The sequence below is a fragment of the Corvus kubaryi genome, unplaced genomic scaffold (assembly GCF_017639235.1).
Source record: "Corvus kubaryi isolate FWS band 111438036 unplaced genomic scaffold, C.kubaryi_AGA036_p1.0 37394, whole genome shotgun sequence".
NCBI lineage: Eukaryota > Metazoa > Chordata > Aves > Passeriformes > Corvidae > Corvus > Corvus kubaryi.
In genome coordinates, this window is record NW_024581133.1 from 4,647,498 (window position 1) to 4,675,057 (window position 27,560).

The following is a 27,560-nucleotide window of genomic DNA, read 5'->3' on the forward strand; positions in this document are numbered from 1 at the left end:
AGAATCCTTCTGCTTATCACCAAAGAACTAAGAAAATGGACTTTCACATCTACAGCTCAAATGCTAAGAGACGACTACAAAACCCAGCACAGACTAGAAATGAATCACTGGCCCAGATCCACAATGCTCAAGGGCTGGATGCAGCCACAAAAGTGACAGTGGGCAAGAGAAATGCAGTGGGAACAGCTGCCAGGCAATTAAAAGCCGGCCACCAGTGCTGACAACACACGGCCATGAGCAAACCCACATGTTTAAGGTGGGTATCTTTCAGTAACTGAAACTATACAAGCCTGAGTCTTCACTGTGGTAAAAGTAGCCAGGTTTCCAGCAATATAAGGTGCCTATTCTGTCTGTACTGAATTGAAGACAACATGCAGAATACATTCAAAGTCTCCCTCACCAGACCGACCTAAAAGTCTCTGTCCAAAAATTCAGTTCTGAAATAAACCTACTGCCAAACACTAAGTTCAGAATTACTCTACCTCTAAATATTTACTTCCATCCATGAATGGGAATGAAATCATTACATAATAGTTTAAAGATTAACATTTTACATAAGGAATTAGGCAGCAGCATTTTAGTTTTAAGGTATACTCCAGAAAACTCCTTCCGGAGGAAAGCCACCCCTGCCAACAGAAGGTCAGACCTCACTTGGTGTCATGTCCAAGGTGCATCTCAGATGGTTAAGAAGTCAGCATGACTGGGGAACAATTCCTAGGGGTGCTTCAGTTTAAAGCACTGGTCTATATATTAATCCTGGACTATGATTCAGGTGTGAGCTGGGAAGAAATCACACCAGACTTCCCAGCTCAGCTGTGCTGACCCCACAGCGTAGGATGGATCTGAAGTTCTAACGCTCTTCCCTTCCCTGCACTGGACAGTCTCTCTCTGTCTCTATAGCCAAAGTCACAGTCTACTTCCCCATCCCTTCAACTAATCAGACAATTGAGAGAAATAAAATACCATCGGGCAGGAGGCAAACTTGTTCTCAAACCATGGCAATATATGATAAAGCACATAAAGACAGAATATATGTGCAGGACCCAACAGCTGTCCATGTGAACAGGCCAGTGAAATCAAACCATTAAAAGCAATTTTCTCCCAGGGCACAATAGCTTTGTCACACACACAAACAAAAGAAAAGTTGTTTTCTGTGCACATTCTTTTTTCATTCCAATATAAATTCTTGAAGAGACACTAATATTAATCAAAAAACAGTGACAGTAAATGTAACTCAAACAGCTAATAGGAATTTCTGTTTTTATCATCCAAGAGCATCTATTAAAAAAAAAAAGAAGGATATTTCACAATTACGTGGCCACTAAGTCTAAAACTGCTGACACATGTTCCTTTGGCATGTCTGGAACCCCCAACAACAAGTGTCAGAGTTTTTAAATTTAGCTTTTTGTTTGGCAATGTCTTTGAAATATGTACCAGATAACAAATAGAGTTCTAAATTTTGCCCTGACTTACAAAATCACTGCAGGGGGTATGTGAGTCAGAGAAATGCTTGCTGTCCTGATATTATGACAAAGCTCTCTCAGCAGCTTGTTTCAATAGTCCAGTAACTATTAGTCCATGTGTCAACCTTGTAGAGCTCTAACAATGTGCTACAGATTTTTATACAGAACAAGCAGTTTGTGCCTCATTTGTTATTAGAATCTTATGATCACATTATATTAAAAAGAGGAAGAGTTATAAGATTGTAAGATTAATCATAGCTACCTATAGACATATAGAATTATAATTAATTATAGATTAATAGACTAAATCAAGGAAACTGACATAAATTGCATCTCAGAGTCACAGAGGCAGCTCAGTTCAAGGAGGTGGAATGTCCCAATGATAGCTCTGTCACAGAACCATAAAATATTCCTATCTCTGTTTGTTCCAGCATCCTTGGCGATAAATGTTCATTTAGGTTTCTCCATGGACAAACACAAAGCACATCTGATGTCAAACTTGGCAATTATATTCTTATTAATAAGAAATATTAATAGGATGCTCTGACAACTTCTGTTAACTGAACAGTGCATGTGTGTCTTTTTTTAATTTCTCCTTCTAGTTTCTTCAGAAGAGCCGTTTTACAGCCCAGTGCCACCACCAGCTGGATCCCTTATGAGCTTCCCCATAAACTGCTAATTGCATGTAGCTCATTTTCGTGTTAAACTTTTCCCCTCACCAGCTCCAGACACAACCCTGTGTGCAGCAGCACTGCTGTGACTGACACTGCTGTCTTATTGCCCTTTACAGCAGCTGCACAGCTCAGAGGAAACCAGAGTTTGCTCTGCTGAAAGGAGAAAGCAAACAAATGAGCACAATGCTGATTAGAATGGGCACATAAATCTCTCTGGCTGGTCCGGGTAGAACTGATAATCTGCTGAAATCTCCCCACTACAGTCCCCATCCAGAAGGCAGTATTGATTCAACCTGTAATAAACCAGTTGTTCTCTGAGCAGGAAAACCACTGTGTGATCCAGGAACCTGATGTCAGCTGCTGTGACAGGCAAGGGCTGGCACACAGAGACATGGAGGTGAGGACAATGGGCAAGTTCATTATTTGGGCAGAATCAGAGAAGCCACATAAAGCTCTTACCAGTAAAAAGATAAGTTGGTAACAGATTCAAGTACTGAGCACATATGCCAGAAACATTCCCTGCAGGGTGTTTGCAAAGATGCTCTAAAAACATTCTCATGATGATCAAGGGAGCAAATGTTCATGTTGGCACTGATGTGCCCCTTGCGTGTGCAAACACTGACTGGATTATGCACAAACCTTCCCCTTTTGGATCTCCAGTTGCTACTGAGAATGTTCAAACTTGTTTTCTGTGCTTGCAATGTTTTGAGATGAAGCTAAGCCAAGGATTGGCCTGGGCCTACTGAAGTTCATGGGGTTTCAAATCTGGGCGTTTGGCTCAGATCCACCTTCACACAATAGTACCAGCCTGTTGGAAGATTTGTTCCTCCACGTTTCTGCACTGCATGCTAAGGTTTATAGCTTGGTAATCAAACACAGTCTGCTCTTTTCACTTTTTTCAGTTTCTTTTTTTTTTTTTTTTTTTGTGGATTCAAAACTCCATAAACTTCAACACCTAATTCTACCACAAATGGATTTCTCTGCTGGATTTCCAGCTCCTAAGAATGCTGCAGTCTGCAGCTATAAAGAAGGGTGGTTGCATAAGGGCATTCTTCTGCAAAAATTTCAGTGCAAGTTGGAATGGTTGGGTCTGAAACAACCATACAGTGCTCACATCCAGTTTGCAGCATGGAAACACCCAGCTCACAGATCTCAAAAGAAATTTGTTTTGGCCTCATGTGCACAAATATACTGTTGGCAAAGTACATGATACAATTTTCCATTTCCTTCTAGCTCATCAGTAGATGGACTTTTGTCTTGCACAGAATCATGGGCCTCATAGGGAAACAGTCTGAATTAATATATGGACTCTCACCTCGACCTCAACACCTTCACCAACCCAGCAAGTTTCACCTTTCAGATGATAACATCTTGTCTTAAAAAGTCAGATATTTCATAATTATTCTCAGCCACCGATTGTTCACGTATTTCTTTCCAGGCAAAATAAAATAAAGGATAAACTAAGTTTGGTTTGGACAAGGTAACAAAAGATGACTTCGTGCTCATCAAAAATACTCCACAGGCTGCTCAAGGAAGACAAACAGAACACAGGAATACTGCACCCAAAAATCCTTATGAAAACTAAAACCATCTTTATCTTACTATGAAACCGGAAAAAGCAAGACAAGGATGGAGGAAAACAAGAGGAAATAATTAAAAATAAAAACAAAGTGATGGTCAAGGTACTGTTGCTGCTGAACACAGCTCCAAGTGTGAGCTCACCCTCAAACTAAAGGGTCAGGGAACAAAGGACTTCTGTGGCGATGCTCTGTATTAGTACATTAAATCTTTAGAAATTAGCAGAAAAGATCAGCTTAAAAATCTTTGACTGTTCTACAGTTTGTAGAGAATCAAGATACAGGTCACTGCTTGGGATAAACAGTCAAGTTCAACAAGACAAGGTGAAACTCTTCTTGAAACTGCCATTTATCAGTTTACACATATGCACTGACTACAGCTGAGGTGCTCAGCTGACAGAGTTCCTCTTCAAAACAACAGATGCATTACAAATGCATAAACAAAATGTCTCCAGTAAGATTAAAGGGCCTAAATTTGATCAATTTATGTTAAATTACTCTTGATAAGCTTATGCCAGAGCAATTATTCTGCATTAATTCAACAAGTAAAACAAAAGAAAAAAAACTTTACAATGTACGCCTTACTAATGTAAGGGATACAATTTTACCTCGTGTTTAGTGCAGCTCAGCAAGAGCTTTATGCTCTATTAAGTGTAATAAATATACATCCACCCTGTGGATTCCAATATAAAAAAAAAAAATTACAGAACACATTAGGAATCACAACTGCCATGCAAACACAGTACTGGAAGGCTCTCCTTCCAGGAACTCATATTTACATAAACCAGAAGACGTTTGCAATATACAAATAGAACAATCTGAAAATGAGCACGGACAGTCTTCTTCTTAGCATTCTGGGGTTTTATTATTTACATAAAGGCAAGGCTCATAAAAGCAAAGATGTACCTACCATGCACATACCCATATCAGAGTACACACCAAACAGTGCAATCCTAATAAAACTGTACTGACAAAAAGTGCATCTCTCTGCCCCCTCAGCGAGAGGAAAGCAAACACATGAGCAATAGGAATAGCATCAATACTCAAAACACAAGTGAACTTAAGACCATCCTAACTTAAAATTACAAAGTTAGGGCAGAACCACAAGACTGGCATCAGTTACCCAGTGCACCCAGAACCAGTGCTGATTTTTACAGCCTGCCTCTCTTGCTCACATCAAGGTTACAGCGCAGCTCCCAAAGCAATACTCACTGTCCTGCTGTTTACTGTAACATTCCTCTTTCACATTCCTCAATGAGTAAATGGTCTGTTCTCCAGACTGTCTCCCCTGTGGTGCAGGAGCCCCTGGTTCTGCCTGGCAGGTGCCTGGTAGCACAGGTCATCCCTTACTGGTACCACAGCCTTTATGGACCAGAATCACCACCTCCATCCCTGGCTTGTGGGAAACTGAGGACCAGGCAGAGGGCAAGGTGGGGGGGACAAAGACAAAAATGGACACGTTCCTATCATGTGGAGATTGTTGATGCAATCTAAATCTTCCATGATATTAAAATCATGATCCTTTCAGAGGTTTCAAGGAGAAAGAACCACTGCAGGTGGAAATAAGGTCTCCCCATGCACACTGCCCACTCTTGCTTCCCAGCTGGCCTGACTCTACAGAGAGGATGGGATCTGCCCACATGGGACTGCACCCTACCAACCTGCTGTACAGCAGCACATTTACACCTCTCTCCTCTGCCATTCAGGATTTTGTGCCTGGCAAATCCTCCACAAGAACAAAGCCAAGGGGACATTGGCATACTAATATCCATTGAGAATACAGTAGAACTGTAAAATCAGCCAGCCTCAACACAGCCTGGAACAACATCAGGGACCACACAGGACTTCCCAGCTGTGATTATACTGCACACATACCAACCAAGACACTTGTGGGGTGGCAGGGATAAAATGCAGTTGCTCTTGCTCCAAAGCTGGCACTGCCTTCCACCCAAATGTTATGAGACCGCTTCAGCTCTTCCAGGCTGGGGCTTCCCTGCCCTCACATCCTTGTTTTGTCCTGCAGCAGGAAGCAGCCCCATAACCCTACCCCACTTCACACACCACTACATTGCAAAGCACTGTTAATACACTGAGAAATAAATGTGTTGACATACAAAATAGACAACTGGCTTGGAGCACATGTGCTGCCAGCAGACATCACAGCAACTTCCAGAGGACTTCTACACCTTTACTGTTATTTTGAACATGAGGACACGGAACCCAAAGGAATGGTTTCTCCTGCCTGCAGTCAGTCAGCAGCAGAGGTGCAGCTAGGAACAGGGTCCAAGCTCACATGACTAATATGAGTTCTCAACATGCTGTAGATAAAAATACTCAGTAATATAATACACACTGATTCTCAGTAAGTCCATATAAATCCCATGACACCTATATGCTTAACAGGGCATAATCAGCTTAAATTTATGCTTCCAAGAGAACACTACAGGCTGAGTGTCTTATTTATCTTTATATGCAGTGGTAACCTCTGGATGTATCAGCATAAAACCTGAAATGAATTAGCCCAAAGGTCACAAAGATGCTCAGAGGGCAGGAACACCTTTGCAGTGCAGACAGGCTGGGAGAGCTGGATTGTTCAGCCTGGAGAAGAGAAGGCTCTAGGGTGACCTTAGAGCCCCTTCCAGTACCCAAAGGGAGCCTCCAGGACAGACGGAGAGAGATTTTTTACGAGGGCATTCAGCGAAAGGACAAGGACGAATGGCCTTCAGCTGAGGAAGGGCAGGTTTAGATTAGACATGAGGAAGAAATTCTTACTCTGAGGGTGGTGAGGCCCTGGCACAGGCTGTTCAGAGAAGCTGTGGATGCCCCTTCCGTGGAAGCATTCAAGGCCAGGTTGGATGGAGCTCTGAGAAACCTGGTCCAGTGGAAGGTGTCCCTGCCCATGGTAGGGGGGGAGAGTGGAATGTGGAGATGATCTTTAAGGTCCTTTCCAAGCAAAACTATTCCATGATTATAAATATAAACCATCAAAGCTCACTCTCCTCACTAGCTTAGCTTCTCGGGGGGATTACTTGAACCTCTCTAAATATGTTAAGGTTTACATCATCTAATTGCAAAAGGCGTTGTATAAGCATTAGAGTCAAGTTATGACATTCCCACAATAGAATGAAGAGTTGATCCAATCAACAGCAAAGTTAAAAAAATAAAAAAGAAGTAATGCAATTGAAATGCACCTATTTTTAAATATCTGTCTGCTTCCTACTTACCAGCTGGAGACACTGACCCACAAGGGGGAAATTGAAAAGCTTTCTCACCCCCTCTTGTTTTTCAATAAGAAACCCCTCATGTTACACAGTTGTTTGCTTAATACAACTTGTTATTATAAAAGCTCACGAGGCCAAAAGGTCCCTGCTGTGCCTGCCTTCATGTTTGACTAACCAGTCTGCATCATGTCATTCTCCACAGTGTTGGGCAAATATGCATCATTTTAATTAAATTAAAAAGGAAACTATGTGGGCTTTTGAGCCTTGCTATTCAGTTAATTTTAAGGGACTATCTGAAGGGATAGTGTTACAGATCACATGCAAGTCTCTCTGCTGATGGACCTGGAAAAGCTGGACTTGAAACTGGAGCAAATAATTCAAAGCATATGTTGAATGTTAATTTATAACACAAAAAAAAACCCCTCAAAAATCAACCCACAAAACACTTTAACTAAATGTATGTTGAACTCCCAAGAATGGTTACTTAAAGCATGGGACACTTTCAGAATACTAAATAAAATAGCTTATAGAAGCCCATACAGATGTGTAAGCTCTCCCTAGACATAAATACACAGCATCTATCTGTGATCTCTGCAGGTGTTTTTGGCACCTAAACAAGCACCTATGACCAAGTTCATGGTTCCATGATTTGGGCATCTGGGGTAGCCCTTCTGTCACAAATATCAGATCCACCTGAAGGAAAGACTGAGCTGGAGAAAACCATCATAGTAAGGCCTGCCAGTGATCCAAGGTACAAACAGCCCCTCAAAAGACAGTTGGACTTTCTCTAACTAGAAAAAGGGATGGAAACCCCAGAAACTCCAAAGCACCATCAGCAGACACTCCCAGGACAGAACAGCTATCCAAAATAACACTGGAATACATAATTTATTTTTCTACCATTCACAGCTGCATAATAAATCAATAGATAAAGGTTGTAAGTAGCTCCTAAATTAACCTATTTGTTTCACTTGGATGCTCAGCAAGAAGCTTTACTGAAAAGCCCTTTTGCCAAAAAAGCCTCAGCTCCTGGCATTCTATATTATTTGTACTTCATTATCAAACTCAAGTAACTGGGATTTATGCTTTATTAGTAAATACTAGTATTGTCTGGTTCTGAAATCTGGCTCTAGTGACACACCATGGAATAGCTCATTAGAGGAAATAAATAATGACCACAAGATGACCTTGTAAGATATTTTGCTGTGGACAGAATTAAATTTAAACACATGAGAAGGGAAAGAGAGGGAGGAGAAAAAGGCTCAAGGATGCTGTCTGGTTGTTTTTACAGACTACTTCTTTAGTTCAATTAAAATAAGGTGTGAGGGGCAAAATATATCATTATAGTATAGTATTATATGTACGTATATATACATCATTTAATTCTCTTTTCAAAGACTCAAGACACTTAAAAATTCCAGGCAAAAGTCTCCATATTGCAAAACTAGAAAGAAGAATGTTTGATGATGTAAGTTCACATCCCAGGGACTGCAATAAAACAGCTCAAACTGAAGAACACTGCCCATGGGCCACGTTCCCACCCTGGTTGTGAGCTGCCACACAGGAGGCTTTTCCCTCCATGGCTCCATGCAGGGTATCAGAGAGGAACAAGTGGGAGCTGTGGAAGGCCAGGGAAGGATCAAAGACCTAGAAGTGCTGCCTTTGCTGCCACAGAGCTGAGCCTCAGCTAAGGATGGAGAGATGACAGCAGCACAGGATAAATCAATTATGGGTGGAATACTACCACACACAAGGCACCCCTCCTCCCCACGCCTCCCTAGGCTGCTACTACAACTCATCACAAATAATAAAATATTTTAGTGCCTTGTATTGACTTCACTGAGACAACACAACATTCAAAGCTCCTGTTCCACAAGGCAGATGTTAAGGCTGAGCTCTCCCAGCATTTGTTGCCATCAAAGCACAGAAGCACCTGAGAGGGTTGCAAGTTTGCCAGTGCCAAAACCCTCCAAGAGGCACACTTGGACTGTTTTATTGCCAATGTGTTAACCAAAGAAGTTGTTTGGGTATTTGAAAACACCAGTATTTTTGAAAGGGGGGAAAAAACCCCACTAACTCCATATATCTCATCATGTTTAACAAAACAGAGCAGGTTGAACAAATACTGACCATTAAAGAAGTACCTACCACCCTTGAAATCCAGCAAGAGAAAGTGATCCAGTCCAACATCTGTGATAACAGACCCAAGAATGCAGCAGTTTCTGAGTGGGAAACTCAAGGTGAAGACGGAAAAGAAATGGTAACCACAAAACCCACTTACACGTGCATGTCCAAACACCTGAAAATTCACCCTAGAAGCATTCCCTAATGCTAATCAGGTGTAGTAAGTTTGTCTCAGGAGTACTAGGCTAAAGTTCTTTCCCTGTTTTGGAAAAAGCATGTACTGACCTCTTTAAACCACCATTATAATTACCAAAGTAATTTTTAAAAAATGCCATTTATTATCACTGATTTTCCTTCCAGTACTATCCACCCAAATGGAATGTGTGAGCAGCAGGGAGACCACTGGACCACTGTGTTTGTGTAGGAGTTGCTTTTGAACTCTTTTATACATAGTTGGCTTCTCCGAGCATTTGGGATTTTTTTCCCCCCAGAAACAGTCCTAGAGACCAAAGGAAAACAAAATTCTCTTGGAATGTTTGAGAGATTAAATGTACCATACATTTAAAATATGATCACTTGGAAGTACATATTTTTTGAGGACAGACCATGTGTTTTCCTATTTCTGTGTTACCGTCTAGTGTGTCAAAGGGCAGGAATGGCACCCAAGGATGCCCTACAGTCACAGGCTCTTCATTTCCTGCACTCATTCATTTACTTGCAAACAGAATGGGGATGGAAGAAGCAGGACATTCATTTCCTCCAGTAAAAAACCTGCAGGCTGAACAGACTGAAGTTGAAAATCCACAAATTCCTATGCTTGGCACTGCCCAAGTTCTAAGGCCATCTCTGGCTGGCACTGTGACCCTCCTGCTATGAAAACAAACAGTCCACAAAAATGTGGGCAGGTCTTTTTCTCTGGAACAACGGCACAGCAATGGGCTGGTGTGGACGGAAAGTCTCACATCTGAAACATCCTCTTCACTCTCTGCAATGCCAGTGGGACCACATAACTTTAACTGAAAAACAGGTATCACATGATGATTTGGTAGTTGTCAACAACAAGGCAAGTCTCTTTCCAGATTTCACACTTAAAAAGACAAAAAGATGCCTTGCCAAAATGGGCTTTTTCTACAGTAAAAACAGACTGGAACCTGATATATTCTGTTCACATCAATCACACATATATATTCTATACATGGCAGTATGTTTCAAGAATTGTCCCTTCTTATTCAGGGCAACCACAGTCTTGAAGCACCTATTTTCAAAAATCTCTCTGTTACCTTCCTTTGCAGGTACAATAATCCTGACACAGCTGCCTCCAGCCTCCACCCCTCCAAGGAATAAAGTGGGGGCTGTGTGGGTATGTGTGCGTGGGTGGAAAATCCCATAAAATACTGAGTCAAGTCTTGGACAGTTCTGCAGAGACATAAAAGAATTCAGGACATATCATGTCTATGGAAACTTTCTCTCCTTCCCATCCCACCAGCTTTGCTGTGTGTTGTTTACTGGGTGCCTTGCTTGTCTTCACTCTACAGGTTGTGGTGCTTCCTGGACATTCAGTGAAAACGGCTGATGAGGAACCTCTGTTTTTTCCCGGGATAAAAAGCATGAGTAGCTATTAACTCCCTATAAACAAAACATTATACAACTCATTCCCTACCTGCCCTGAGGCAACAGTCTTACTAGTCAGTCATTCTGTACTAAGATGTTAAAATCAAAAATACTGGGATCTGGTTTTAATTCTCTGTTCTCTGACTTCCTGATCTGCTGGGCTGGGCACGTTTCAGAGACAGATGGTTCTTTAGGATTCATGTACTTAAAAGAGCTCACAGACAGAAATGAAAAAAAAATAAAGAAATCAAGCGCTGTCAGTTGAAACAGCCCTCCACACGCAGAGTACCTTTCTGATGCATAAACCTCTGATAAATGTGCTCTTCAGAACCAAAGGCTACAGAACAAAGTCCCAAAGGAACTCTACGACAGCTTCTTGTTTAGTCAATTGTCTCAGCAAGAACACACTTCCCCGAAAAAAGGGATTTTTTATTTCTTTTCATTTTTTTTCAAGGAGTGTTAAGAGCTCTGAGTAGAAAAGTATCAATCTTTGACAAGTCTACAAAAGACAGAGGAAAGACGGACCTTCTGACAATATATTTTTGGTATAGAACTTCTGGCAAAAATACCTACAATAGACTTTCTTGCCCTTTTTTGTTTTTTTTAATAAATAGGCTGATACAATTTGTAAGTGGATGTGGAGAAACTAATATGGTGATTTGCCAGTATAGTGCAGAACTCAACCCATACATTGTTTTGATAATGTTTTACTTCTCCATTAGACATAAGTTTTACTGTTACTGATGATGACATTTAAGGCAGGACAGAACTGTATTTGCCAGGGCTGTATTTCTTGTCATGCCTCAATTCAGTCTTTGAATTTCTTTGGAGAATTTTATATGGGAAGCCAAATAGGAGTCTCATCCAGCTCTTCTCTGTATCAGTTGGAGTTCTAAATAATTCATGGAAAGTCAGAGTTCAAAACACATTTGCATTCCCTTGGCTGGTTGTCAATATGAGAACCACCCCCTTTCTTCTAAGAAAGATCACGCAGAAATCAGAGCTGGGAAACAGACATGGCAGTGAAAGACAGCTCACAGACCAAAAAATCCTGTGCTGATCTTCAGGAAGAGAACGTGTTGAGGAGAAAAGTCATCCCTAATCTTCACTTTCACATGGTTATTTATCATCTGTTCAGTGCTGTGGAATGCTTTACTCTGCTTCTCCACTGGTGAGCCTCTGGTCTCTGGCACTTCCCTCTTTCGAGCTGAACACTAATTTTCTCGTTTTCACAATTTGAGTATCTACAACATCTGGATTTTGTGGCTGCTTGGTAACAAGGGTTTGCAGCTGGACAGAAAACTGCCTAAGCTGAAATCATCACTGCAAGACAACGTGTTATTAGAAGGTTCTGTGAGACAGGCTCCCCAGTCCAAATCTCTGCTTGTGTAACATGGAATGATGCTTCCATACTACACATGAACCACAGAAAACTGTCACACAATGCTCTTTTCCTCTCAAGGGATACCTATCAGCTCAACGTTTGCTGTGGTCAGTCACCATTTCCATCACGAAGTTCTACTTTGTCGCACTTATAAAATATGGCAATAAAAGATCACGCCAAGACTAAACTTGGCATACAAGTTCTGCCCAGAAGTAACCTCAACTAATCTCTTTCAGTTAGCAAGTGAAGTGACTTAGTCATTTTTGAATCACTTGAAAATGAAAGCTGTAGAGGTTCTGGTTCCCATCACTTTCTTGCAGCCGCTGCTCTGCACTTTCAGCACCCCTTAAATGTCCAGCTGAAATGGTTTGCAAGGACTCCTGGGGAACCTGGCTGTCCTGAGGAGCCTTTGTCATGGGTGGGATTACATATCCTGCTGCCTGCCTCGTCTAAGCAGAGAGGGTGAGGCTGAAGGGAGATGTTATAGCTGGATTTCTATGTGCCATGCTGCCTGCAGCCCAGAATTGAAGGTGACAAACCTGGGTGTTTCCCACTTGCACCACTGGAGATGCTGGGTGCAGGAACAGGGATCTTACAGCCCTGACACATCTCAAGACACATCATGGAATCATTTGGGATACTTCCAGGCAACCATACAGAGGTGTCTGTATTCATCACTCTTCTTTTTCATGAACTACTTATGGAGAATTAGATTTGTAGAAATCAGTCTTGCAAAGTGCTCTGGAACACTGTATTTTAATAGATGGACAGTCTACAATACTTGCTCAGTGGTTTTTTTGGAAGTTAATGTAGCAGGGGAATTCTTCAAAAGTGTTTTTTCTCTGCACTTAAATCTAAGTTCTGTCTGTTCCCTGCACCATTAGAGATTTGCTGTCTGCAAATGTTGAGGCTCTCACTTGTACTAGGACTGAGCCTGCACCTGAACCCAACATCCACCAAGTTCCACTGGTGCACCCTAAGTGCAAAGAGGTCTCTGTTAACAGATCCTCCTGTGGGATCTGATCTTCATCCGTATTTGAAGTGATTTATTTTGACATCTGCAGATTTTCAAGAACAAAGAAAAAGTGAAAAGAAAGAAAAGGAAAATGAATTATCACTCTGAATAACTGCCCCGTTCCGATTAATCATGCACATGACGCACATAAAGACTTCTTGGGAGTGCTATTTGTTGCCATCATCACGGCTCAGCTGCTCTTTTCTAGATCATTTCAAATCTTTCATACATTTCACAGTTGAGCTTTCCTGTTGCTACAATGTGTTAGCAATTAATGCACCATAAACAAGCAGACAATTGTTCCATTTCCAGGGAATAAAATCCCCAAGGACACACAATGAAATAGCAACTATCCATCCTTCCCCATATCCTAAGACTTCAAAGAAGAGCAAGCAATGAACTCCCCAAACACACCACATGGTTGAGGCCATGATTAACAGGCACTTCAATCTGACACACATTTTACAACTCCTGAAGTCCTGTCTCCTCCTAACTATCCACTTCCTGCTTCTCCTTGGTGTTAGGACTCAGAAGACTTCAAGAAACCCCAGAATAAGGTGGGCCAAAGAGTTGTCTCTACCAAAACCAAGAGGTTTTAGCTTAGTTTAGCTTTCAGCTGGATCAGACCCTTGATGTGACTCATATGTAGTACCACATAAATGCCAAAGGAGGAGAGGGTGAAATGAGGTGAGGATTGCATAAGCTGTGTGACTGCCAAAGAAATGCTCATGTGAGCACAGCCCCAGTCCCAGTCTTATTCCTGGGGGCAGAAATGTGAGCAGGAGCCTGCTTCCTCCACTGGCTTGTTCCCTGTCGCTCCCCTTTGGCAGTGGCAGCCTCCCAAGTTCTCAGGGTCTGGAGCAGCATCTCTGTGTAGCAGGACTGCTAAGAGGTGCTGGGAAAATCCCAGCATCACTGCACTAATGATCAGCCCTCACAACAAGACAAATACAACCAAGGGACACTGCTCGGATCTGCCGCAAGGCAAGTGAAGTTTCTCCTTTCTGTCACTGCTTCCCCAGCTCAAGGGCTGAAGGGGGAGGTTATGGCATTGAGAAAATGGACCCTGAGAAATTGAGGAAGAGAGTAAAATTAAAAATCATAACATAGTGTTACACTTTCACTTGAAAACCTAGGCAGATCCTGTGCTCAACAGCCAGAGGTCACTAAAAGATGAGGATGTTCCTGATGCCTGAAGGGAACTTCACTTTGAGCAAAAACCATTTCACATGCAGATGACTGGCTTGTGGTTTCCATCACTTTCAAGCTCTACATTGCTCTTTGTTCTGCATGAAACATGCCTTTGGAAAGCCAATGAAAACTTGGTTTAATAAACACCGAATCAGAGGATATGAATCTGCCTCCTTGACATCTTCTAAAATGTCACTAAGGCACACATTATTCCAGGTCACTGCAGTATTTCACTCAGGACCTGTTACAAAGCTGCTACTCTCAGTGTGGCCTGTGTTACAGCAAGGGAAGTGTAACTGGCTGAATTGACTCTAGAATCAGCTCTCTCCTAGAAAGGTATCTCAGGGGAGCAAGAGTGGAGTGATGGTGCTGAAGTCCTGCTGCATGCTGCTTATGAACAAATTGAGGCTGGACTGACAGTCCCTATAGAAGACTGCTTCTCTTATTTAATGGTACCTTATGGAGCCAAGGAAATACAAGTTTAAAATAATAAATCTAGAGCTTTCTGGTCATCTGTATGCTCCACAGACTGACAGAACTACTTGTATACGAAATTACTGCACTTCACCAGCCACACCTTTAAAACAAAACGACTCAAAAAGCTGAGCAGGCGACCCTACTTTGCTCACACTGGGAAAATGTTCAGCTCTCCATGTACACCAGATTTACAGGCCTTCTGTGTCAATCTGACAACTCCAAAACACTCAGGCAGGGAAAAGATTTCGCTCTATAAATACTACTGAACTTCTCTTTCCACTGGCTATGGATCAACTCAGTGCAGAAGAAAAGCCCATAGCTAAGGCTGGAAAAAATACAGAGCTGGGTTTTCAGAAGTGCTCTGCATTTGTCTAGTCCAGCTCTAGTTTGAGCAGGTTAAGTCCCATAACTGAGCACTTCTGGAAGTCAAAACATGACTGCTCACTGAGGCTCTGGAGTAATCACTTCTTGGACAAGACAGTACGTACGTTAAAATGTATTCCAGGCTACACAATAAAAACAGAGGTTGTGCTCTTTAGCAAGTCTCGTGGTATGAAACTCAGCTGTTCTGCCCTGCACAGGTTCCCCTGTTAACTTGGTTTCTATCCATCTGGATTTTCACCACAGAATTTTGCTTTGAGCTTCCAATTTGAATACATGAGAGCTCTGCCAAAACCACATCACATTCAAACCACAGGAAATCATGAATTTGGCACTGTTTTGACATGGAAGCTGTAAACAGTGTGCAGGTTCACTCAAAACGGGATCACTGTCCTCTGAGTTATGAAACACAACAAAACTTCCAGCAAACCAGGTCAGAAATCTTAACTACTAAAGCAAAAAGAAATTATGTGACTTTTGTAAGGATCAGGGCTTTTTAATATTATCCCCTACATTTTTTCCTTCAGCTATAAGCATAATACATGAAGAATAAAAAGAGAAGTTAGGTTTCCTCCTTTCAAAGTTGAGTTACAACAGGATTTAGCTAATTCTCAGCTCTAGCACACACATATCCTATTAAAGACAAGGTAGTTTCCTATTGGCAGCTTTGAGCATGTAGAACTGTAAAAGCCAGAGTTGCAGAGGAGATATGAATATGGTTTAGTTTTACGTGCAACATGATAGGTAATTAACTTACAAGTAACTTACACTACTGCACAGGAGCCTCATGATTAAAATCCAGTATATTTTCAGTTGCCAAACACTGGATTTTTTCCCCTCAAGACTCTGATTAGCAAACCACAAGGAACTTGTATGAAAACAGAAAAGTCTAAAGTATGATTTTTGACTTCAAATTAAACGCTGCCCTAAAGAAACACATACTTGTAAAGAAGTCACAAGTTCATTGAGGATGAAATGAAAACAATTTAGATTTCCAAACCAAGCCTGAGAACAATCCAGATTCCAAACCAGAGTTTGAATGTAGAGCTAACATGAAGATGGCTTGACTGAAGTCAGATGAATAGGAAGCAAAATGCAGTCACTCAAAAGATTTATGTTACTGCATTGCCTGCAAGAAAACACAGTTTAATCTTGCTGAGTTTCACTTTAAGCAGATTTTTAAACCAGGCACTCCAAATGTCAGGAAAAGCTCTCCAGGGATGTTGAACACATAGAACCATACATCAGACATATCTGACCTGTCATAGAGTTTTCAGATGTACACAGTTGCTCTCGCAGCTTTTCCACATCGTCTGGATGAACCTGTTCATACAAAGTGCTGCCAAACCACTCAGACTGAGGCTGGTTTAGCACAGGAGTCACAGAATCTGATACGTAGATCACTCTTCCCGTCTCAGCTGCAACTACAAACAGGAACCCATCTGCAGCCTCCAGGATAAGATGTTTCAGTTCCTTCCAAAGAAAGGATTTGATTAGAATGCCAGCTAGGAAAGGGAATTAAATATAACATTTGTCACTGTTACAGAATATTGTTTTCTTGTGATCTTAGTAGCTGATCAAAACCCAGACAGAAATTTTCACTGATGTAACAATACAACCAAACTCGCAGCAAGGCATAAATTGCCCATCTCAATAACAAACAACATTTTGTTTTCCCTCACTGCCTTTCATCTGGTGATCTCCATGCACTTTAGGAAAATAAACAACTAATACTCACTGCATATACTGTGATAGGCATCTAACATTAAAAACTAAAAAGAAATTTCAGAGTACAGAGGAAATGAACAGCTCTAACTCATGGCAAACTCATCCCTTAATTAAAGGTACTGAGTAATTTAATTGGAAAGAAACCAGTAAGACTTTCTAGTTTGGTTCCCCCTGGCCCTGCTCAAGATGAGCTCTGTTTGTAAATCAAACAGTCACTGGATAAAAGGCAGAAAACCTAATGGGAACAAGGAAAGAATCCCCAGGCTCTTCTTCCATTAGGGGGCCTGAGCCACTACACAAGAAGATTCCATCGCTTTTTGCTTTCTTTTTCCAGCCTGTGAGTACAAAGCCTCAGCATCACCCAGAAGTTCTACCTTTCCTTAACAGAGCTTGAAAACCTCTCACAGCAAAGGATGGCAACTACCACTCCTGGAAAACAAGTGTGAACAGCCTTTGGTGGCTCCAGTGACCACCAGAGCTTCTTAAGATACTGCACCTGGAACTCAAACACAGAGCTCTGGACAACCCCAGTCCCATTCCAGGCGAGAAAGCTCAGCAGGGTGAGTGTGCAAGTGGTAGGTATTAGCTGATAAAGTGAGGATAAAAACCTGGCAAGCTACTAAGAAATGGATAACTCATCTCAATAAACAACAGATTGTCAACTTCTGCTGCTGTGCTATAGAGAAAGCACACTGATCCTGAACCACTGACTAAACCAAAAACTTCATAGCACAGCTGGCCACACCATACTGAGGATAATAGAAACAGTTTTGCACAAATTATTAAAAAAGAGGGGAAAAAACTCTGTAATTCTGCAAGAATTTAAAAAATTTTAAAAAATAATTTAAAAATTTAAAAAAAAACCCCAAAGAAATTGCAATGAGAAGTGACTAGGGTGTGCCACCAGCAGAATGGCACAGTCCCTCCAGAAACACACCTCAGGAGAGCTGGAATAAGCAGCAGTGAGCACAGAGAGGTCAGCAGCAGCTGCTGTTTATCTAAGAGAAAGAAGTATTGCCTCCAGCCATAACTTCCATGTGTAAGTGCTTAAATCACTTCAGACCACAAAAATGAACATTAGACCCATAGGACTCCAAAAACAATGGAGGTGGTAAGAATTTTCAATGCACTCAGTAAACACAGGTTTCCTTCAAGCACTGGGTGCATCTTCCTTCTTCCATCAAAAATGCAACCAAGCACAGCCAGCACAGATGGGATTCATCTCTGCCCAGTTCAGCTGCTGGGAACGCCAGCATTAAGACTAAACAAAGTTTTTAACCTTCCTCTAATCCCCAGAGGGAGAGGCAGGTCTTTCCAGACTCATTTTTACTTATTTTAGAGAATCTTTGTTAGGATGGGAAGAACCCAGATCTGGAGGTGAAAATTCCTTTCTGCGAGGCAGCGAGTGACTTGTTCTTCAGGTGGACAGACCACGATAAGAATGCCAATTTGATTCTCCTAAAAGAAAGATCTGTCACAGTCACAAAGATCAAGTTCAAACAGTCACAAAAAACTCTCTGTATTCACACCTTGGATATGTAACTGGTACCAGCTGCTACGCTACAGGATGGATCAAGGCTCTACTCCTCTCAGCATTTCCTCACATCTTTTAAGACCAAAAAAACAGAGAAAACCAACATTTTTGTAAATTCTACCTGCTCTGTAAGAAAGGAAGGCTTGTAAGCTCCATCAGTAGATTTGTTTCCAGTGCCCCTCATGGATTTCATGTGGGAAACAGCCATCCGAAGAATGGTCAGCTTGTCAGGCTTACGAGCCAGGGCGCTGCACGTGGGCACCATGTCCGACAGTTCGGTGATGTACTGGGTCATCTTATTCCTCCTGCGCCTCTCGATCTCACTGTGATTCTCCCTGAGCATTTAAAGAAACACCAAAGCAACAGAAAAGAGACATGAGTGGTGTAAATATCTGAATTGGAGGTATATGCGAATCATAATGATTCGCATTTGTTTCGCTGCTTGCACCCCAGGAGAGCAAAGTGCTTTACAAAGCCAACAACTGTTATCTCTCAGTTTACAGACAGAAAATCCAGGCCACAGACAGATAAATATGATTTGCCCATAGTTGTGAAAAGAACCCGTATTCCTACTTATTGGCTCGTGGCCCTAATCTCTTAACCAGTTTAATCTCCTTTGGTTTAAGGACAAAAATGAAGTAGAAATGTGTGAGGAACTGACATCTGCCAACTCCAGTCAAACTCCCAAATTTGCTGTGATGCGTCTCTCAGCTGCTTATGAAAGGTGTGCTTTAGAGGAAACCTCTCACTAACAACTGGATCAGGTCAGCAGGAAGCATCAGCACTGACTTATGAAAAAAACCCCCACTCAACGACAACACAGATCCCCAACAATGCTGTTTGGAACATCCCATATCCCTGCAGGGAGTCACTACATGCCTGCAGGATCAGGATGCAGCACTGGGACCATATATGGGATAACAGTACATACCAAAAAAAAAAAAAAATCCCAATAAGTAAATAAAATGAGTACAAAAGACAGCAAGTAAACATCTGGCTCATCAGACATAGACTGGAATTTATGTTCAGGGACAATTTAGCACAGCAGGGAAGCAACAATGACAGTACTTGATGCTGCCCCAAGTTGGGCTGGGCTGCAATGTTGTCATCCTTTAGAGGAATCATATAGCTGAGGTGGTGAGTCAAATTTGAGAAATCCCAAAATGGACACCCACCAAAACCTTTCAGAAACAAAGATCTCAGAGTTCAGTTTTCCCATTCTGGACATCACCATTGCTTGACTGGCATTAAGGAATCACACCAATATATACATTTGAAATGGCCCAAATGGACCTAGAATGCTTCAGTGCCCAGCACTTATTCTTCTCATACTGTACCTGTCAGGTGGCAGCTAAATACAAGTACACGACAGGTAGATGATGCTTCAGTTGTCAAAGCAGCATCTTCCACTGATTTCAATGAGCTGTGCATGGCATTGTCTTGTGGGATCGCTGGCTGATCCAACAAGATGTGAGAGGTGATCACTTGGAGAGTCCACCAGCATTGACTGATGTGATAACACAACATTAAAAGAAACTGCAACATTCTTTGGAGCTGACTGCTATGAAGACTGACCATGAAAGCAGAAGCAGGGCTTGGCACACTTTTGGGACACTTTTAGGAATGAAGCCTTTTCTTAAAACGCAGGAAAGAATTGTATGCTGCTTCCTGAAACGAAGGAATGCATGGCTTGCCCTGCTTTGGGTATCCTGCCCCTGCACATACAGGTGTTACATGCATGAGGCACTGTCTGCAGAAATACCACTTGTTAGGGCTACATGCAGAGTTGTTATTACTGTGTGGCAAGCAGAACATCCAGCTGTGACAGCCCATGGCTGCTCAGTAAATTACAGCCAAGCCTTGCCTGAGGTCACTGTCTATGGCTCTGTAATAGTGAACCTTTCATTTCACCTGGCTGAGGAACAGCCCTTGTGTGGGGGTCTGCACAGATGTAGGAGGGAACAGGGCCTGTGGGCGTTGGATCATACACACACCACACAGAGCAGCTGGTGTGACAGTGCACGTGTACACAGAGCACACGTGTGCACAAGTCAGCTGGGACACGCAGATAAAGATGGACATGGGGAAGAAAAAAGTGTTTTTACATGATGAAAGCTTGCTCTAAGTTCAGCATTCTCACAGAAGCGGTGATTAAGAAAAAAAGAGAGAGAGACAAAGAACAGACATATTCAACATACATTTTACACTTATAAGTACATATTACATTGTCTACCACTCAAGTATTTTTGTACTTCTGGACGTTGAAAACAACCACTATAGAGAGTAAACAGACTGTAAAACTTCCTGAGAGAAAAAGAGTAGCCCAACAGTCCATTTCATTTATGATTTTAAAAGCTAGGAAGTAATAGCATGTTAATCTACTGGCTGTGAAAATGTTCAAGCAGACAACACCCCAAAAGTTTCCTGAAACTAGTTCAAATTTAAATCCTTAAAAGAAAAAGAGGGGCTGTGCTCCTCTTCCAAAGTGTGTGTCCTAGGAATCCTGGCATTCATAAACTTGAACAGAACAATGTCCTAACTCTGTCATTTCTAAATTTTTTTTTTTATATACGGAAATTAATTTATATGGAAATTACAGAGGGACATAAAATTTTGGGATACTGGTGAGCTGATCCAAAACCACTCAGGGTTTGTAATTCTGATTTCAAGCAGTTTTGGAACAGCCAAAAGATTAGTATGAACAGCATCATATAAAAGAAAAATGGGGGCAAACTATGTTTGACTTCCCTTTTTCCTACCTGTCCCTTCTGTGTTAGCAACACTTTGATCATCCCACCTACAGCAAAATAACCATCTCTCTAAGCTAAGGCACACGTACTGAGATTTTTTGGACACGAACATCCCCCTCTTTTCTCTCAGCAGCAGAGCTCTATAGGACACGCCTACCTTGCAAACTTTTCCTTATCACCAGTGATTTGATCACCATCATACCTAGAAACAAAAGATAGTACATCAATCAACAAGGGTTATGCATTGCATGATAGCCAACACACAGCAGAAAGCAAAAAAATTCACAACTGCAAACAGTTACAAAGAGCAGCAAGAAAAACGAGGGAATGAGAATGATACAGCAAAGAAAACACAGAGTCTGATGATACTTCCAAGCCATGCCAATTCAGAAGCTTCATTTGTATATTTAAAAAAATAGAAGACGCATTTCAGTGGATTTAAGCAAACACTTTGACATACACTGATTTCTTGGGAAACTTAACAAGCAGCACCAGTACAGAAAACACCAGTGAGCTTTAATCCACAGCAGCCCATGAAATATTCATTGCTGTGCTGGAAGTGAACAGGCTGTATCTGTTCCAGCTTGCAACCACAGCTCCCTCCATTCAGCAGAGGGCACTGATGGTCTACAGATAACACAGGAGGGCAGAGACACGGCTGAAGGGTGATGCCTTATGTAAGGGAGCCTTCAGGAAAAAGTTCTGTAGGTACAGACACTGTACTGACTGCTGTGGAGGCTGGCAAAAGGCAGGCAGGCAGGTGAAAATGCTGGGTAAATAGAAGTGAAATTTAAACTGGCTTAATTCCCTAGAAGTAAACAGGTACCTCATTCCTACACAACTCAACAGAAGCTGGATGCCCAGCCAGGTATGTGTGGTGTTTGAGCAGCACCTTCATGGAAGAAATCCAAACCAATGGCATTTTTGTCCTGTGGGACTAAAGCTTCACTGTTTCTGAAGCATTGTCCCAAAGACAGGCAGCAATGTGACATTTCAGTAAAAAATTACATGCTGCTCCTCTTTCTCTTTCCTAAAAAACACACTAATCATTTGAAGTTAGATTTTGAGGACGACTCATTTGTTTGAAATCAAACTGCTAGTTCCAAAACACAAAATGTACGTTTTGGAAAACACAAAAATAAGGTAATGGCTTTTCTAGAAGTGAAGAGTGTAAGTGCTCAAGAACAGTTAAATGAGATGTTGTATTAGACTCACACCTTTCCAAAATGATGTAATTGATTGCAACAGACAGCCTATGAAGGTCCCAGGTATTAGCTAAAAAAGTAGTACAGCCTAAACAAGCATGTTTTTCCTCTTCTAACAAATCAATAGTGAACTTTTTCTTTATTTCTGTCTGAAACAAATTAAAACTAATCTCAAGTAATCCACCTATGCAAGTTCCTCACTCAAACACTGAAGACAAAGCTTGAACGAGTCTTGAGCCGTGTTTCTTTAAGTTGTGTTTTAACACCAGCACCCTCAAAACATTCAAGTGACAACACCACTTTACTCCCCTTAACTCTGCCCAGAGAACAGGCTGAATCCGAGTAATTTTCAGCAAAAAGACCAATTCAATAAGGAATGGGCACATTACAGGGGAAGCACATGCACAGGCTCCGTGTGAGGATGAGGTGCCATGCAGGGATACCTGAGCTGAGCTGGAAGCCCTGGGAAGCAGAGTGTGTTACCTCCTGTGGAGTACTGAGCTAACACCACTGCTCCTGCACTCCCATGAGCCTGGAGCTTCTCTCCTCATCCATCTCTGCTTGACTGGGCTGAAGATGTTATTGCCTGCAACTACTGGTTTTTCCCTTCCAGTCTCCCAGCTGAGCTCTGCACACATGCTCCTTCAGGCACTCCAGTCAAAGCCAGCTGGGTTAGCTTCAATATTTAAACAGCAGTTCTTTGATAAATTTGACCGAATTATTATTATTAATCAAATAATTTTGACCGAAACAAGCTAGGAATAAGTCATGGGAGCAATGTGGAGAAGGGAATAACTCGAAGAGGATGTCTGAACATAGCTCTGGGTGTCTCTGCATGGGTTTTCTGTACTCTCGAAAAACAGAACAATCTCGGGTCTATACAACATTTACAACGTAAATACCAGATTTTGATCTGACACCTAAAATCAGCTGTATCTAAGCACAGCACAGCATACCTCTCCATTAAAAGCAATGGAATTATTGGCTCAACACACCACCAAAGTTTGAAAGGCCAAAACCAGAATGGGGAAGGACCAATACACGTGTCCCCATGTGCCCAGAAACCCTGCTGCTTGTGCAGGCACAAATCAGGTCCCATTCCTCACAAATCTTGTTCCCATAACATGTGTCTTCTAGCAAATACTAGGACTAAGCCCTCAAATCACCAGTTTTAACACCAGGGACTGGAATAGCCTTTCTGTAAATGACATCAACCAAACAGGAGTACTGTTGGTATTGTCCAGTAAATTATGATATGGTGTCACAGTGTATCTTCAGCACACTTCTCCTTCGGACTGACTGGGATAACCTTGTTAATAAACCCTACAGTGACAGCTGTGTTTCAACAGGGCTGCTGCTACAGAGCTGCAATTACAACTTGGATAATCAGCAGTTACCCACAGGCTTCAAAGTACCTACACCCCTCACTGCAGCTGCTTGGTTTCTAATGAAAAAATGCAAACAGTGTGACCAGAAAAAAAAAAAAGGAAAAGTGAAAAAATGGCAATGAGGCTTTACTGTTTATTTCTAGCTTTGAATATTCCGTGTGAATTAACATTTTTTTGTCAATTTTTACTATTCGGTTACACTTAACGGTACATAATGTAAAGCTCATTAACTTTAAAAAAACAATCCACCTCTAGGATCTGTCAAATTGTCTTAACAAGCAATTAACATCTGAAAAAACTTAAAATGAAATTTCATTTTCAGTGGCCGAAAGACAACTTCAGCAACGTCAAATAACCAAGTTCATCTACAGCAGTTGAAATAATAAGCTAAAAATCACAAATTTTCTCATTTGATATAGCTGCAGAGTGAAACTGTGACACACACACACTGTCAGCTTTATAAGCCAATAACTACATCAGGCACATTTCTGCCAGAATGCCTAATTTTCAGAGGAAGCTGATAAAAAGAGTAACTAGTATTTGGGTCAAGATGTTGGCAAGTTCTTCACTCGTATTTATATTGCTTTTAAAACATCAGTAATGAGACAGCTGTCTTTCCCCACTGAAAGAAGTCAGTGATTTGGCCAACTCTTTGTACATGCTCACCTTGAAAATTTGCTGGGCCCCTCCCCATCTTCATCATCAAAGTCCATTCTGTAAAAGCAAGATTTCCAAATCAGCAATCAAGTCCTTGGCAATGGTGGCATGAACATTCAAGCCAGCTGTTCTCAATATTGCTGGATTTGTGCTTTGACTAGAGGTGTTAACGACTGAGGAATCCAGTCTTGCTCACACTCTCCAGTCCAAGGAGCAGCTCATTAGCTGATTTATGTCCCAGACCTTCTCTAGGCAGTGGAAGAGAGGAGTCCTTCCTTGGGCCAAATCCCAGCCTGCCAGTTTGGCTCCTCCAGGGAGCCACAAAAAGCAGGAACCTCTTTCTTCACGCCTTACACAGACAGACTAGGAAGATTATCTTCTTAATTTAGACATCTAAATTAGATTCCTATATTAGGCAGTGTTATTGTCTCATTCTCATAGATATTATCACTACAAAGTTATACGACAGGATAATTTACAAAGCATTTTAGACATTTTTATACCTCTAAAAAGAGGTGGATAAATATACATATCCCAAATTACAAGGCTGTAACTCTGCCATTTAAGTAGACAATCAGGCTGATATAAAACTATCATATACAGTTATTGTGTTAGTGTATTTATTTTAATAAAAAAATACATTAGTATGATATACAGACCTTGATCAATCACTTTTAATTTGTGTAGACAGGAAATCATAGTTTTGTTTTGCAAACACTTTCTCAGATTTTTTCAACACTCTAAGCTTTCTAACCTTTCAGTGTAATAAAACTTCCTACAACTGCAGATTCCATGTCTCCAGCACTGTTCATATTAACAGGTGTAAGTCCTGTTAAAGGCAAAACCCCTTCAAAGTGACAATAACATTTATCTCAGTATTAAAAGAAGTCCTGCCAATTACAAATTGAGATTTGTATGTCCAGAGCACAGGAACAAAGATGCCAAAACACTCTCTGAAACTACAACAGCACAGAGAAGTACGAGTGCCAGTCAGGCATGGCCTTCCTTCCTAAATTCTGACAACCAAGACAGACTGGCCCATAAAGGATGTGTCTGAGTCACAGCAGCCTCTGTACAATTGGGATGAGGGCAGCAAGTCAGCACAGGAACTGGACATGGCACTAGAAAAGTTACAATAATATTTTCCAGATGGCAACAGTGATTATTCATTTCTGGAGGAAGCAAAGAGAAGACCATTTTCCCAAAAGAGCTCTAAGAAAAGCTGTGTATTTAACTTGCTTAACTTTGATGCAATCACCATTTTCACTACCAATTACGTCTTTGCTCACCTCATTACCACCAAATCCGGTTCCAAGGTCCGTGACCCCTCAGCTGCCTTGTGCAGAACACCACTGGCCCCCAGTGGCCAGTGCCCCCACCTCTGCCACAGGGCTGCAGCTAAGACAGGACCCTGCTGCTGCTGGCACCCCAAATGCAGCCTTCAGTGCTGGCACCAGCAGCCTGGATCCCCCCTGACCTGCAGCACATGCAGCACTCCCAGGAATTTAACATTTACACACCATGGTCCAGCCCAGGGTCTCCTCTCACCTACCTGCTTCCTCCTCACATGTAATAATGTGCCTGCAGGTGACATTCCAGAACAAACCTCCCAGTTATTTTAACTGCAAAGTTTCTACCTGCACTGAAAATGTGAAAGTCAGTGTTACAGGAGAGCCGTTGGTTTACAAGTGGAGGGCACTCACAAAAGCATCACATCCTTACTTGGTTTCACTGGCAACTGAAACACAACTGAGAGAAACCCAGTTTCAAACTGGGGGGAAAGGGCTGCAGAAAAAATTATACACCTGTGGGGGAAAGCCTTTTCTTCAGGGATTTTATGAGACACTGGTTTAATCTGGGACAGATTAATTTTGTAACTCCTTTCCTTCTCCAGTACACTGAGATCTCATGCCTTGGTGGATATGGTTCTATGATTTACTTTGCTTCCAGCCAAATACTCCAGCTGAGTGCTAAGGGATGGATTTTCCCCAAAATCAAGTATTAGCTGTACTGCATTTCATCTAGTTCATTATTACTGCAATACAATGCAGAGAATTAGAGAAGATGGTAACCGTTTAAGGCTTGATCCTGCTGCCTGCACTGTATCCCCACCTCTGAAGGAGTAAGGGGGACTAACACACCTATCTATTTAGATGGTTGGATATCAGCTTCTCACTTTAGGAGATCCTTGATGGGTTAATATCCACAGGTAACACCTCCCACATTAACTGTGGGCTCATCAGAGCAGAACCTGAATGCATACGGTATAACATCAGTCTGCACCAGACTAAGTCTTTAAATAACAGCTTTGCTGTGTCAAACTACCCAAACCCCTTTTATTCCACATGAAAATTGAACATAAATTCCATTAAAAATATCAATACTTTTTAAAAATGCAACAGCAAATGCATCTCTGTCCCATCTTTGTTAATAAACACATTTCCTAATTTCACTGTGCAAAATGAGAAAACCCTTTGAAACATTTAAAAAAAACCCCTCAGGTATAAAGTCATTGATTCCAATGTCCTGTCTGATCCACCGTGTCTGCTTTACAGCGAGGCAAAGACAGTGAATCAGTTGTAACCTTTAGCAGAACACAGCAGAACACATAAAAATAATATTCCATCAACCTCCTCATACCCTGACAGATAAGATCTTCTGTTTAGATAGAATATACTGCACATTAGCAAAACAGTAGAAGCAGCCTCCAAGAAGACAAATGACATCATTTCAGAAGATTCAGAAAGACTATCTTTTATCTTCATTTAAAATTCCCATTAAAAAGAGGCTTTAAAAAAGAGCTGCACTATGCTCTTTTGTTTTGAAGAGACAGCATAAATCTTGTTTTCCTCTTTCATACTGTTCACATCAATCGCAAAAAGGCCTGATGCATGAGGTACTTATTAAAATATATTTTCCTTAGAAGATGTGGGGCTACCATAAATACAGCGATAAAAGTATTTTTTAAAATTTAATTATTCTCAATTACACACATTTCCATAAAAAACCTCAACAAACCAAAACCAGAACTCCTCCAACAAGACGGACCTGCAAAGGTTAAAAAGATTGACATGCAAGAGGATTTCAACACTGCAACAAAATTAGTATGTAAAATTCCCAAGAAATGTCAAAAGATGCTTGCCGTGATTACACAGTGTAGGAAGGGGGCAGGCAGGAATG

General features: G+C 41.5%; 1 protein-coding gene across 6 annotated transcripts in view; it reads right to left on the minus strand.

The window, feature by feature from the left end:
• The window catches only part of ARNT2 (aryl hydrocarbon receptor nuclear translocator 2), a 99,005-nt gene that overhangs the window by 43,948 nt on the left and 27,497 nt on the right, over nt 1–27,560 (minus strand). For 5 of the 6 annotated variants that reach the window (XM_042039230.1, XM_042039234.1, XM_042039229.1 and 2 more), the window contains exons 3-6: nt 24,390–24,437; nt 21,288–21,332; nt 18,502–18,715; nt 16,378–16,591 (exon numbers count right to left, since the gene is read on the minus strand). In XM_042039230.1, coding sequence (XP_041895164.1) covers nt 16,378–16,591; nt 18,502–18,715; nt 21,288–21,332; nt 24,390–24,437 — 521 coding nt within the window. The remainder of the gene's footprint in view (nt 1–16,377; nt 16,592–18,501; nt 18,716–21,287; nt 21,333–24,389; nt 24,438–27,560) is intronic. The other variant, XM_042039233.1, reaches the window with a different exon arrangement.